Raw genomic sequence first — 15352 nt, forward strand, 5'->3', positions numbered from 1 at the left:
AGTAAGTACATTGCATACAGGGGGATATATTTCAAAAATTAGTTTCTAATATTGATGATTATAACTTGCAGCAAAAGAAAACCCACACAGGAAATTTGTCTGAGTACAATTTACTCATGTTGAAGAACTTTTTTAGAGAACACCTGTTGGTGGTGGTAGAAGTATTGACCACAGGAACCAAGTGTTATGTGTTTCTGTGTAAAATCTTCATCAATTTCAGTAAACGTTAATCTTTTCCTGTGCACAATTCTGTTACTTTAAATTTAAAGTGTCACACAAGACCAATTGTAAAAATGGATTTTTAACAGAATTGTCAACCTACTGAAAACTGTGTTTCATACTGTGCGATATATATGTATCAAACACTTAGTAGGGGCTCCCTTTGCCTAAATTACTTTGAAAGCTGCCTGTACCTCGTCTACATTGTTGGTTGTGGTATTTCCCATCTTCCTCTTGACAGCACCACACAGATTCTCTTGGGGGTGTGGGTCAGACTGGTTTACTGAACAGCCAAGCACAATAAAGTAATTAAAGCAGGTATTAGTACTTTTGGCAGTGAGCGAGGTGCCAAGTCCTACTGGAAACTGAAATCTATATCTCCATAAAGCTTGTCAGCAGAGAGAAGCAGTAGCGGCTCTACATTTTCATGATAGACAGCGGTGCTGACTTTGGACTTGCTAAAACAAAGTGGGATACCGATAGATGACAAAGCTCCCTAAATCATCAATCACTTTGGAAACTTCAGAATGGACGTTAACTACTATTCAAGCAAACTATGGTATCTTGGTTTCCAAATGAAAAACTCAAAAGGACTTTGGATAACTGATCAGCATCATGTTTCTCTCCTTTTTCTCCTTAGTCCAGGGTAGAGGCTTCTCTGGCTTTGGTTCAGGAGGAATTTAACGCAAATGATGTAAAAATTGTAGCCTTTTCCTGGATAAGTCTGTGTGTAATTAAGGCAGTGACTCTGACTGCAGTCCATTCTTTATGAATCTGTCCCAAAATCGTGAATACGTTTTGCATCACAATCAGCAATTTGTGAGCAGCCAGCTTCTTTAGCTTTTGTGGTTTACCCTCCTAGTTAGAGGATCATAGTGACTGCCTGCTGGACAACTGTCATCATTCTTCTTCATAATGGTGTACTCCAAAAAGGGAACTAAGAGTAAGTCAAATTTTCTTGAAATTAGTGTCCGGTTGTCTTTGATTTGAGCAGGCACGTTTAAATGATCTGCCCCTGGAATAAGATTTTTTTAACTTAAAATAGGAACAACTCATCGCCATCATCTTATTTCAAGTGCAGTATATTTAATTATCTTATCTTAGGGGTAAAAATACTTATTCCATTGGCAGTTATCTTATTTCCCTGGACAAAAATGCTAATGTCAAGAAAATGTTACTTATTTTTAGTTCCCTTTTTTTGTGATAACGTAACCTTTGTTTCTGAAAATCCTCCTCAATTTTTTTTTAAGAAACTACATTTAAGGGTTGTATTAGCTGTAAGACAAAATAATCTAAAGTAACAGAACAAAAAACTTGAAATATTTCACTCTGCATGTATTAACTCTAAATAAAGTGGGTTTTTTTTACTGAAATGCCATTGTAGAATACCTATCTGAACCTAGGGGAAGGGTTTTGGTTTCAGCTTTCCAGCATCTATAATCCGGCTCTGAAACTAATTTCAAAGAAATTGCACAAGTGACGTCATCCGTATTCAGATGACCAAATAAGCAACTCACACCAAACAATAGACTTAATGACCCAGAGGAGGGATGGGCATCTGACTTGGATTGCTCCTTGAAAGATTGGCATCCATTGGCTTAAAAACAGCCGCGTTCAAACTCCAGGTTGCTCCACAGCAAGCCTCCAAATCTAACAAACACTCGTGGTTTTGGTGTCGAAACGTATTCATAAAAGCTTAGCGAAAGGTCAAGTTGTCTTCGATTTAAGCCTGTTGCAGCTGGAAATGTCGTCTTCAAATTGTTATGTTGCTTTCACTGTATGATGCTGGTCACCTCAAAGACACAAATTACAGTAGGAAAGTAGAAATGGATGGTGTTTAGAAACAGGTGTCTGATTTGTCCATGAGACCACACCAAAAGGCTCATCTCTCCCTGTTTCATGGCACAGTGACAATTCTGTCCAGGCATCAAGCTTGCCATCCAAATACTGAGACGTTGCTCTTTTCAAAACCTCTCTTCGGTGTTATTTGAATCAAAGCTGGTGGTTATAGGAGGAACTAGAGAACACTCTGGTCATCCAGGGACAGTAAATCTACATCAAAATGTGTCCATCAAACATTTGTCGAGGTGTGAATTACGGGGGTTTAGGGAAAATTCATCGGATCAGGCTCACGAGCAGTTTCTGCTGAAGTCATCGTAAAAGCTAACAGTGTTAGGATATGGGAATGATTCCAAACATGCATGATTTCTGGGAAAACACGGTATTGCCCTCTGCTCCCACAGCACCCTGCCGTGATGCAAATACATAAACTGGGATGAATAGTTGTGTCATTTCTGATGTCAAATAGGTAGACATTTCAAAAGAGGAAATGTTGTACCTTCAGCGTGGAAATATCATTTTGAAAAGCGAGACAGTAAAAACCAGTCATCTCAGGATGGAAATTTCCTCACGGTGGCTTTCCTTTTCACCTCTGTGTCTCTCTGGGAAAGAGACACTTCCTCGAGAGAGGTTGTGGAAGGTGTGTGTTTGGAGGATATGAGAACAGAGAACAGGTTGATGAGCGCGGGAGTGACAGCTCCTCAAAGCATATTAATGAAGCGGCGTGCACAGGCAGGTAACCAGTAATCAGTCCTTGTGGTTCTGACATGGCAGACAGAAGAACAAACACTTGTGCATCTCCGTCTCCATCAGCCCTGAAACTGCTCTGTCATGTTCAGGCGCGGCCGCCGCCGCTAACAGAGTGTCGTGGCGTTTGCAGAGACAAAAGAAACAAATGAGATGGCTCACTTAACAACAATCGACAAAACTTTGAGATTGTCGTCTCCCCTGAAAAAAAATGCAAGGCCCCATTCTTTTCCAACCACTGTGTCAATTGGAGGAAGCATTGTCCGCGCTCACCTTCTGCTTAGCCCAGGGGTGTCAAACTCATTTTGGTTGAGGGGCCGCATACAGCTTAATCTGATCTCAAGAGGGCCACACGAGTTAACTCATTGCAAGATTAAATAGAACTAATAAATGTGGACTTGTTGATTTTTATATTAAATCAATTTCACTTTTACACAATATATCATGAATAACCTCAGCGTTTTTAAGAAAAGTATGTGCAATTTCAACAATACTTTTACTCAGTTAAACATTTACTTGTGCATTATGCATAAGAACTGATCACAGTGATTATACAATGTTGAAAAACATTTATTCACATTTTTTGGAACTGAAAAACACTGTCCTGCATGACAAAATACATCAAACAGATAAAAATTAAGAAATGATTTGAATTTTTCCACACCTGAAGCTTAATCTGCTAATTAAAACACAGCGCCCCTCGTGGACAATATAGGAACTGCATATTTTCAATTAAACAAAGTACATGTTTTTTTCAATAATTGTTTTATCATTCTCTTCCTTTTATCTTGTCCACTTGTGAAAGTCAAATCTGATGAGCTCTTTGTGGCATCTTATTGCCACATTGCCAGACAGGACACTGGGGAGGAAAAAAAAAAAAAATATATATATTTTTATAATGATAATGCATTTAGCCACAGGGCCGGACTAAATTGTTCGGTGGGCCGGATCCGGCCCGCGGGCCGTATGTTTGACACCCCTGGCTTAGCCATAAGCGTAGGTTGATTTCTTAACTTTGCATGGTAGTTTGTCTCAATTTGAGATGTGCAGAGCAACACCTGGAGATAAAGCTTTAGTTAGGATGATGTCAAGGGGGGGAGGGCAGAGGCATAAAGAAGCGAAGTACAAACATTCTTACACGAGGTGGATTCTAACTTTAAGGGTCAAGTGAGGTAGGAGGTGTGTGTTCGGAGAGGCTCCGCTGAATATTTCCCCAGATACGGAGCGCAGGCCAGAGGCAGCGAGGTCAGCAGATAGAGTTCAGAGCCCACTGACGGCAGCTGGTTTGACTTTGATGCACCATCAGTGTTCGGCGCTCGGCTTGCGCTAACCCCCCCCCCCCCCCCCCACCCGCCCACCTCCCTACCTTCTGCGCTAACCCTCAAGCGTGTTTGCTCAACCTGAACGTGCGCTAGCCTCTCATAATGCTGCCCCATGCAAACTTTGTCTCCTTGCAGCTGTTTAATGGCTGCACGTCTGTTTTTGTTTGTTTCCTCGCCATAAGATTATTGCACCTTTATGGCTGGTCGGGGGCTTGGAATAATCCCTGGCATCTGTTCAGCTAGAAGGGGGGGTGGGTGGGGGGAGCAAAAAGCCGGAGGTAGAGGTGTACTTTTTTGTAGTTTGTAGTTGTTTTGTTTGGATTCTTCGTAATACGAGGCCATGTGGCCCTCTATATTATCGTCGTCCACTGAGACAGAAGCTCTGGCTCAATTTTAGAGGCGAGAGTGATGAAAGGGCTGGGTGCTCAGAGGCACAGAGGTCAGAGAAACGAGTTTCTGGCTGCCATTTATCCTTCCCAAAATGAGCGCAGAGGAAGAAAAAGGAATTAATTTAATCGCAGATGTAATTTAGTTACAAATACACCGAGGAAAGTAATGTTACTATTAGTTAATTAGCAGTCCCCTCGTGTCCTCACCAACTTCATACATCCCCCATGTGTTTTTGTGCTTTCTCTCATTCCGTCAACAAAACAGCAGTGCTTCTTTAATTTTCTGTTTCTTATTGCTTTTCTTCCTGTTAGATTACAGGAGTTACAAAGCGGAAGAGCAGCTCAAAGCTCATCCAGCAAGCCTCATCCCCTTCCTATCTTTCTCTCAAGTCACTCCATTCTTGTCATGGCCTAGGTGCCTCTGGTCGTTAGGCCAAGAGGACAGGAAGTTAATCAGCGCTGCATTATCTCACAGCCTGCTCCTGGAGGCAACAGTCGCAGTCCTACTACCACCCCCTCTTCATCTGGGACGCCTGCCAGCCTGGGAACCCCTCACACCGCAGCACCCCGCAGCATCCCCACGGGCTATCGCCACTCGGCTGAGTCTGTGCCAAGTCACACTTGTGACACGCCACTGATGAGCCAATGGGAGCCCTTTTGCAGTGGTGCATACCTAAGTGTTTTGGAAAAAGAAGGTCTTAGAGAGTCTCAGGGATGCCAAGAAGCAATATTGTTGTGTTTTTTTGTTAATGTTGTCTACATGTCTTGCATTTTCTAAATTGTTCGTTAAAACGTTTTTTAATGACTTACTAATAGAGTTGGACAAAGGTTCCATGGCATAAGTCAATTGTTTTACATTTACTGGTCAATGTTTGCCGCCATACAATACGTGAGTAATAGACTCAGTGGCTGGTTTCGATAAAGGTGATATGGCTCTCTGCCCAGGGCTTCATTCTGTAAGGGTGGCAGAGTCTCCTAAATACAGCATACACAATGTGAAAGAATGCTCCCTTACACTGCAACTGACTTACAACGCATTTGTTGGTACTTGTTTCTACGCTTAATATCTGTGGAAAAGCCCCAAGTCAGTTTTTTTTTTAAGGAATTTGGGTTGCATTTAATCATCTCAAGTTGAAACTGTAAAATACTGATCCTGCTGTAATTTAAACTGGATTTTTTCACACTGGAAAAATATTCTTAAAACACAGATCGACATTTACTGAAATTTTTTTTCCCAGCTTCTCAAAACACACACACAAAGCTGCATTTTCAGACATGTTTTTGAAATTAGGATCACGATGTTGGGACTAGCATGAAAAGTTGTGGTCAGATCTGCTCTAAATCATCCTGCATTTATTACATGATGTTTAAGACATAGTTTTTATTTGTGCAGCAGTTATTTATTTGTGAAAATAAATAGATAATTGTCACAGCACTCATCTGTCACACAAAGCAATCCCAACTATAATACCTGCCTTTTAAAACATTTAATCATTTTAAGTAATATGATGAAGCTTTGTGATATTATGAAGTTGGAGAATATGTGAAGAGATGGCAAACTACTGAGGTATGGTCAAAAGAGGAAATCCAGTTTTTGGTTCTATCAGTCATCTATGACAATACATGCATTTTTAGAACGTTCTCAGTCCTGTCTGGGCTTGCAGTAAGCCTGGGCCCAACAGCAGCAATCAGGGATCAAAATGAGTTGTACATCGGTCAAAGAAAACAAGATGCTTTCAATCATGCACTGACAAATTAACATGTAAACAAATAAAGTATTCAGAGAACAGGTTGAGATGCAAACCTGACACAGAATCTACCTAACCAAAATCTAAAACGGTGACTGTCTTGGGGTGAGGCTTCGCTAGTCCGGCAAGCAGCCTTATTAGGATAGGGTTTGGGTTAGTTTATTATTTAGTGAAGTGTAAAGGTTTTTTTGGTGTTTTTGTGGACAACCTTGCTTCATATGGACAGGTGTTTCATGCAAGACATACAATCTTAATAAATAAGACAACAGTGTTTTTGTGCAAAAGGGCATCAAGTTTGTGTTTGTGTATCGCTCTGTGTAAGAGTCTGACAAATGATCCCGTAAAGGTGGAATTGCTGGCTGTCACTAGTAATCATTAGGTTGTCAACCACTATCCAAAGTTCCTTTATTTCCACCCATTAGTTTTGGTGGGAAAATGGTTGGGTATGGTCTGCCGTGTTCTCCCCTTCCACTCAGACGGACGCACAAGGCAGGGTGAGGTTGGGAAACATGAAAGGGTTTGAAGTATCTCTATTTAAGCCTGTGGCAGTTTAGGCTTCTTTTTATGACTATTTCAGCGTCTATAGCATCTCTGTACACAACAGACTCTAAAGGATCTACAGCCTTTCCTGAAGTAGCAGTACGCACGCATGTCAATATTGTGAGACTTGCGTGTAATTATTATTCAAAGGTTAAAGAGTGGATTGATCCATAGAGGAGTGTCAAGGGCAGATCAAAGGGATTTGGGGGAGGATCGGACCTAAAATGTTAAAAGCTCTTCACTCTTAAACACAGAGATGTCAATCTCTCTGAGAGCACCTTGATGTCCTCAGAGGAGAACTTGATCAAAGCTTCCATAACAAAGATGGTCTCAGAAGATGATCTGACCTCAGCTGCATCCCACTTCTGTCTTTCATTTTACTTCCATCCGGGTGCGCTTACCTGCCTGAACTCCCCGCCGCTGCCCCTGTTTCCATCTTTTCCCGTGTTTGTTCTGCTGGTTAGGCTGTCTGAATATCAATGAAGGAGTCTCACAAACGTATTACAAACACAAGAGAACAGTGATTAAAGATGACATATTCAAGCCTTACTCTGCTTCTTTCCTCTCTCCTCTCTGTTTCACAGGAGATTGCAGCTTACTTGATAACATTTGAAAAGCATGAAGAGTGGCTAACAACATCCCCTAAAACAAGGTAAGACAATTACACTCTTGCCCTATTTTTAAACATGCATATTTTTTTTAATTCACGGCCTCAAAACCACTGCATTCAAGGAGGTGGAATTACCATATTTCCTTTTACATATCTTGTTAAGACAGTTGCAGGACGCCTCTCGAGTTCAGGGTGGGGATGTTTAATTCTACATGCTGCTGATTGCTGTTTTGGAAAGTTCACAATTTCCAAACACATCATTGAATATTAATACTGACTAATAGCTGCCTTTTAGCATTCCAATTAACATAACAGGCATTAGCACAACATCTGCTTTTGAGTGGTATGTTAATACATTTCGATCTGTCAGCGCATTCGGCACTCAGCAGTCGAGGTCACAAGTTACACCCACATGTGGAATAAAATGCCAAGAGTAACTATGATATTTGGAAATGTGTAGGGGTTCTTGGATAGCACTTCATGTAGCTTGTTAATGTACGCATATAGATGAAAAAAATATCCCCCTTTGGCTCTTCAGTTAAATTCAGCCCTTAAAACTTAATGTTAGGCAGTGTGTTTGTGGCTGGAAAGTGTGCGATGTGTGTATCAGATTTTGGATGAATAATAATAATAATAATAATAATGCATGTGACTTTGACACTTGACAGCCCATGATTGCTCTTTGTTTGAGTTATTTTAGTTAATCTACGAAGAACAGACGGCCTGTTGCAGACTGTCACGACTTCTGTCAGACTCTCAGACCAACAGATCATTTCACTGTTGCAGCCAATCTGCTCAGTTTCGCCCAATTCCCTGAAAGTTACACCTTCATATATTTGGAATTACAGCCTTTAGATTTTTCAGACAGCCGGTCTTTATATTTTGGCATTTCAGACAATCCTCATCCATGTGAAAATGGACCTAGGGCCCATTGGCATAGAACCCATTGCTCACCCAGTCCTTTCTCCTTCTGCCTTTGAGAGGCATTGATAAGAGTTCTGCACAAAGACACAGCCAATTAGAAAATGTTCGCCTGTGTAATTACTGACTGAAAGAGCTCAGTGCTCTGTTGCTTTTTTTTGTTTATTTTTATTTTTTTTCTAATCAAGTAGGACTGCCTGCTCTCTGAATCAATTAACTGAAATTCAGTGTAAAGCTTTAAAATCTTCTGATGTGGGCTGTATGCAGTGCTTTGCAAAAGTAATCATACTCCTTGAGCTTTTTCACATTTTGTGGTATTACAACCACAAACCACAATGTATTTTATTGAATTTTCTGTAATAGACCAACACAACACAAAGTAGGTCATAATTGTGAAAAGGGAGGTAAAAAAACATGTTTTTAAGGTTGCTCTTAAAGATCTTGAAAGGGAATCAATTGTCTATAAATGTTGTGAGTAGTGTTTCATTATTCTATACATCATATTATTATTATTTTCTTTTTCTTTCATTCTATATTGTGTTGTGAATGTCATGTTACTCTGCTGCCCATCTTGGCCAGGATTCTCTTGTAAAGAAAATGTTTACCTCAGTGCCATTGTCCTGGTGAAATAAAGCATGATAAATAAAAGGAAGCATATGGTTTCAAGGTGAACCTTAGTAAAATCCATTGCAGCCAATAACCTTCAGAAGTATGTCCTGTGAAGGTCTCAGAGGTTTGTTGTAGATAAAAGTGACCAAGAAGCACACCAGACAAAATAAGGAATAAAGGTGTGGTGCAGCCTAAAACAGGGTTTTGCTATTAAACAACATTGTAGAACTGTTCATTTCATCATTATTAAAAATACTAAGTCTGGAACAACTTTAAATCTACAAAAACATGGCTTCCAGCTGAACCGGCAGAATGGACAGGAAAAGTTAATCAAAGAAACAGCCAAAAGACCCATGGTTACTCTGGAGGAGCTGCAGAATTCCAAAGCTAGGGTGGGAAAATCTGTCAACAGCACACTTATTAGTGGTGTGCTTCACAATTCTGCCGTCAGAAATCCTACTTTCATTTTATCACAGGCTATGTAGGGTACACAGTGGACATGTAGGAGAAGGTACTTTGGTCATATGACACCGTCACTTTGAACAAGAAATATGTGATGTGAGGTGGATACCTAACAATGCACTTCACCCGGAACACGCCATTCTCACAGACAAGCTGGTCAGCACTGATAGCAAAATGGATTGAAGAAAATCTGTTAGAGACTGCAAAAGAGAAAGAAAAAAGACACAGGTTCACCTTTCAGCAGGACAACTACCCTACATCCAGCTGGTGCTACAATTAAATGATTTAAATCTTCATATGTGAGATTGTTCCAGTAAAAGGGAAATATGTAAAAATAAAACATTAATATTTTTCCTTAAAGTTCCCAATCATTCTCAACCATTTTAATTTGATCTATCTATTTAAATACCCATTAAATATGTATTTAAGTTTGTGGTTTTAACATGAAGAAATAAGAAAAACGTTCCTTGGGTGTGAATATTTTTGCAAGGCACTACAGTTGCTAAAAAATCACTTTGTGGCGATCGTTTTCAAGCACACACATTTTAGCCAGCAATAATGAATACGTTCTAACTGCTAGAAGGAAAAAGAAACTTATATTGTCAGAGCATCACAAACGCCACAAATCCGAGATCTTAGAAGCGCAGGACAAAGACAGCCTGAAAACGGGTGAGGTTGGATCCTGTGACTTCTTAGACAGACGCTTACCCAAGATGCTCCTGGCTACAGTCTGTCACCACTGAGGGTCTGCTGGTCAATTCCCATGTGGCTCATGTTGGCCATGTCTTGGTCCAGGTGCCGGGGTAGCTCAGATGTGTCACCAGGGAGTATGTGCAAGAGTGCACTTACCGAGATAACAAAACACCTGACAACACATCCCGTGCTTTATCACAGCCATCAATCCATGATACGTGTGTGTGTGTGTGTGTGTGTGTGTCCCTTTTTTGTGTGCTTCCAAGTAGTAGAGACAGGGAAAAGGGTTTCAAGGTGTTTGAATGTTTGTTTATGTGGGTGAAAGGGTAGGTGTAGTGATGGATGTCACAGAGTGAAAGAATATACATTGGGTGTGATTGATGGGAGATGATTGGTTGCCAGCCTTTACATGAAAAGCTTCATGTTCAAGGTCACGTGTTTAGAGGTCACACCCAGGACACCTGTGGTTAAGTGCTGCTGTATTATTTGCCGTGGCTTATCGTGAGGTACGTGCGTCCGGGCTGCGGCTGTGCTGTCTTTTTAGCGGGTTGACCCCTGTGGGGAATAGGCTAAGAAGGCTAATTCTTCCTCAGCTTGCATCTCTAGACTGGGTCAGCAGGGTACGATGGAAAGCAGAGATAAGCAGCGGGGTCATGCACAGAGAGGCACAGCGCCGCGCCGCTTGCACGCATGCTACTGCTCTGACACATGCAGGTCATAAACAGAGGAGTGAGCCGCAGCCGAAGCTCAAGGAGCTGACGCCAGCTGTTTGAACCAAGGTGACATACAATGCAGGACATGCCCTGAATAGAGATGGCATCCTGTCAACGCACGGAAGAGTAAATGAAGTGGACCAATGGCACGCATGCACAGATGTCTGTTGTGACATCCATGCTGATGTCTGTGAGTGGCGTCCGTGCAGCAGTGACGCAGCCAGCGCTACCCTTTTGTTTTGGTCTGTTTCTGTTTGTTTATCATTTCAAAATCTGAGGCATGCCAGGGGACAGTGGTGGAATGCTGAGTGATTGATGTGCTTAGCTCTAGTAATACACATTCCCTTTTAGATAGGAAGTGCAACAGTGCTTAAAATCAATACCAGTGTTCTCCCACTGACTGCTCGTACAGCACTACAGCTAATTCAGGCTGCACCTGTCAGAGCCGGGGAAATCTTTCCCTACTCGGGCCTTACACTTTAATTTACACCAACAGCCTCTCTGCCTTCCATTTCCATTAAAGGGAGAGCCTGGCATTATGGCTTTAATGAAGGCCACAGCCAGGCTGTGATTTAAGATGGCTGTTACCTTGCACCTTCGCTCCACAGGAGGGAACACACTTATAGGCACAATTAGGATTTTCCTCTACTGCTGGTTTCTGGATGGCCGTACTCATTCTTTCCTTTTTGCCCCTTTAAAGATGTGAGCATGTTGCTTCTGCTGATGGTATCTGAAGGCGCCTGTGGGAGCAGAGGCAAAACAGGAGGACAGCAAAGAAACGCGGCTCCAAATCTAGACATTAACATTTGATTTGACCTCATCATGGGCAAAACATTGCGCCCCTGTTGAGAGCGGGCACTTATTGTCCATCATAGATGACACAAATGTCCCCTTGAGGGTCTTGTTCCAAGGTGTTTGAATGCTGACAGATGGAGTAACTGTTGACTGAATGGTGTCACGGACTGGCCTGCCCGAAGAACTAATGGACACCTGTGTGTCATAGAGAGAGAACTCATTATACTGAGCATCCCGTTACCATTGCATGGTGTCATGGCAGAGCGGAGGAGTCTTAGTATTCCTGGTGTCCACTGTTTGTTGTATGGGACCGGTTAAACGCAGCCTGCTTTAAACAAAAAAAGAGAGAGAGCTTCTTTTGTATCACGGCTTGGTGTGTGTGTGTGTGTGTGTGTGTGTGTGTTTCATTGATATGGCTTCTTTTTGGTGGATAAAAAAAATGCTGTGAACTGTGTGCTTTGGGTTTTACACAAGTTTAGATTGTCCAAATTGCTATAAGTAGGCTCATTGCATGAATGGAGATGTGCACATTTTCTCTCTCTCTCTCTCTCTCTCTCTCTCTCTCTCTCTCTCTCTCTCTCTCTCTCTCTCTCTCTCTCTCTCTCTCCCTCTCTCTCTCTCTTACGCACACCAACAGATTGTATATTGAAACTATCAAACAATAAGATTCGGTCCTTCGAGGGTCCGACAATGACACTGAACCTCGTAGCCCCCGCGTCCCAGCGCAATAGCCCTCTTTCCTCTCGCATCTACGGCAGCTGCGGCAAAATGAAACCAAGTCCCTTTAGACAGCTTCCAAAGACAATGCTTTTATTAAAACCTACAGCTGCGGTGCCACCCAGAGGCGTGGAAACACTAACAGCAGCGAGAGGCAGAAGTAAAAGGGAGCCTGAAATCTACTAATGACTGTTTTGTTTGCTATTGTGTATAGGGGCTATGACTTTATTCAGAATCTGGTGTGTGTGTATGAGTGGATAAAGGGGATTGTCTTTATGCTTGTGCATGGATATGTACTGTGCCTTGCAAAAGTATGCCTCTCGAACTTTTTCCAAATTTTGTCAAGTTAAAACCACAACCCTCAAACTATTTTAATGTGAGAAGTAGTGCATGATTGTTCTATAAAAGGGAAGGTATACATGGGTTTCTAAATTTTTTTTAGTAAATAAAAACCTAAAAATAGTTTAAAGCCTTTACTATCGGCACCGCAATTCAAATACGTTGTAGGACCACCTTTTGCTGCAGGCACAGCTGCAGGTCTTTTAGGGAACGTGACACATGATGTTTGTTTGTTCATTGTTCTTGTCTGACAAACATCTGAGGCCTTCAATGAACATCTGGATTTGCAAAAGGATCAAATTACACGGGTAAAGTAGGTGACTTCTAAAGGCAGTGGTTGCACTGGATTTTATGAGGGTTATCAAAGTAAACAAGGCAGACAAAAAATTAGTAACACTTTGTTCCTTTTGTTTCAAAGCTATGCACCATTTTTATTTTATTTTTTTGGTCACTCAAATACACTCGGCAAAATTACATTTGGGTCTGTGGATGTTCCTTTAAAAAAATGAAAAAGTTTAGGGTGTATAAAAACATTTGTATGGCCTTTTTACCATTGTATATTTTGAGAAGGCATACATTCTGACCAAAAAAACAAACAAAAACAAAAAAACTGAGTTCTTTGTGTTTCTGTCTTGATTAGAAAGGTTGCACTGGGGTAAGTCTGCCACTGTGCATAAGACCTCCCTCAAGCCTTATGTGTAAACTGCATCTGTGTCACCCGCTCTGGCAGATGGTGTGAAGAAGTGCTGGACTTTCTGTTGGTGTATGCAAGTGTGTGCATAGGAGAGCGGAGAGACTGATGTGTAAGATGTGCCTCAGAAGCGCGTCTGATAGTGTTTGGTCCTAATGCGTTGTGGCACTGGCTGGCTCACTGGCAGAGTTTCAGAGGAGAGGGGAGAAAGGACAGGAGCAGGGGGACCAAGATGCAGCGATGGGTTGGGACAAAGGAGGAGTGCTGCAAAAAAAGGAACAAAGGCATGAAAGATGAAGAGGTATTTGATAAAATTATACTGGATTCAGGACAGGAGGGCTAGTGGCACTGACCCAAGCTGCAGTTATGAAATAAATCCATCATGTCAAGTAAATGTGAAGAGACAGTTTGGTAACGTGACCCGGTGTCAATGCCTTCATCTTTCTCCTCTGCTTGTCCTTCACCCATTCTCTGGTTTCTACCCCAAACTCATCCAGTAAAACTTTAGCTATAGAGTGCTGACACTTTGCTGCTCCAAAGTGCCGGCGGGCCCTGAAGGACGCCGTACCCCGCTGCTTCCGCCCAGTCAACAGCCGTGACAAGGACGGCGAGGCCCACCTGGTGTCTTTGCGGGCCGTGTGGAACGGAGCCCACCGGGGAGAGCGGAGTGGACAGGAGTGAGGCAAACCCGGGCAGCATGACGTTTAAGAGTGAATGAAAGAGAAAATGAAAAATGGTCTACGGAGGAGGAGTGATTTTGATTGAGCGAGAGCAGTTTAGAAAATGGAAACATGTCGATAAGAGAAGTGAACAGACGAGATGAAGATGGGAGGGATGGTGATGGATGGGGCGGAGGTGGTGAGGGGGGAGGGAAGGAGTGAGGGAACAACAGTTTTTTACGCAAATAGGCGAAAGAGCAGGAAGGAGATGGAATGGAGAAGGATTGAGGTGACATATAGGAGTGAAGAAAAAGCAGAGAAACAGAGTGAGTAAACAGCAGACAGAGGTGGTGGGAGGTGAGCAATGGATTTAACTGACAGATAGAGAAAAGTCCTGTGGTTTGGGGGCACGGGAGAAGAGAATGCAAACTGTCAATAGATTTCAGCTAGTGTTGTGCCAAGTTCATGAGGCTCAGACTGCTAGCCAACTTAATAGTGCCTCCTGTTTGTCTGTCCTCTAAAGTAATGCCCAATCTGAGCCCAGGGAAGCTGCCTGAGCCTGAGGCTAGGGGAAATGGACGGGGGACTAGATATATGTTAGTTCACACCCCAGCTGCTCTATACTACCCTGGCTAGCTTGGCCACTGGAGGCCATTCAACAGAGCACAAAAAAAAAAATTCATCTAGCTTTATCGCTTTTGTTACATTCATTCGCTCAAAACAGCTACTGATAAAGCCCAAGAAAGGCAGGCTCAGTATTTGCTGCTTTTAAAGCGCGTGCTGTTTTTGGGTGGCGAACAATGCTGAACTGTAAAGCTGTGATAACATTTTCCAAGCCAGGCCATCTAAGTTGAGTGGCCTTGTGAAGTACAGATAGCAAAAGTAGCATAAAAAATAATGACACCCCTGTTTTTTGTTCACTATGCCAATTTGGAGAAAGCCATGGATGGGAGTGAGGAATGTAGCCAGTTACTGGCCACAGGAGAGAGGGGATAAATAAATAGAAGAGGAAGTTGATGTCAAGCAGGTGTTCAAGGAGAAAGTGTCAGCCAAGCGGGCAGAGATGGGGAGAAGTGCTGCCTCTGCAGCCTGATAATAAAGACTTAATTCAATTAGCGCTTCTGCACCGGTGAGCAGCGTGCAGGCCGGCCGTCATGGAGCAGGCCATAGGCACAGCTAATCTGCCTCCTAGAGACATACATATCAACCATCACTGCCCTATATACCACCCAGAGTCTCTTCTCCTGACTCCCTCTTACTCACAGAAGATAGACCCAACATATTATTCACACCTGAGTCACTGAGCTGTCCAGACTTTAATCTCTGCCTACACCTCTCC

At 42.4% G+C, this 15352-nt stretch overlaps 1 protein-coding gene across 8 annotated transcripts in view; it reads left to right on the top strand.

Annotated features, from left to right (window-relative positions):
* Positions 1-15352, top strand: part of camta1a (calmodulin binding transcription activator 1a) — a 451533-nt gene that overhangs the window by 188154 nt on the left and 248027 nt on the right. For all 8 annotated transcript variants that reach the window (XM_036140494.1, XM_036140498.1, XM_036140504.1 and 5 more), the window contains one exon: positions 7389-7456. In XM_036140494.1, coding sequence (XP_035996387.1) covers positions 7389-7456 — 68 coding nt within the window. The remainder of the gene's footprint in view (positions 1-7388; positions 7457-15352) is intronic.

This window comes from Fundulus heteroclitus, chromosome 1 (assembly GCF_011125445.2).
Source record: "Fundulus heteroclitus isolate FHET01 chromosome 1, MU-UCD_Fhet_4.1, whole genome shotgun sequence".
Taxonomy (NCBI): domain Eukaryota; kingdom Metazoa; phylum Chordata; class Actinopteri; order Cyprinodontiformes; family Fundulidae; genus Fundulus; species Fundulus heteroclitus.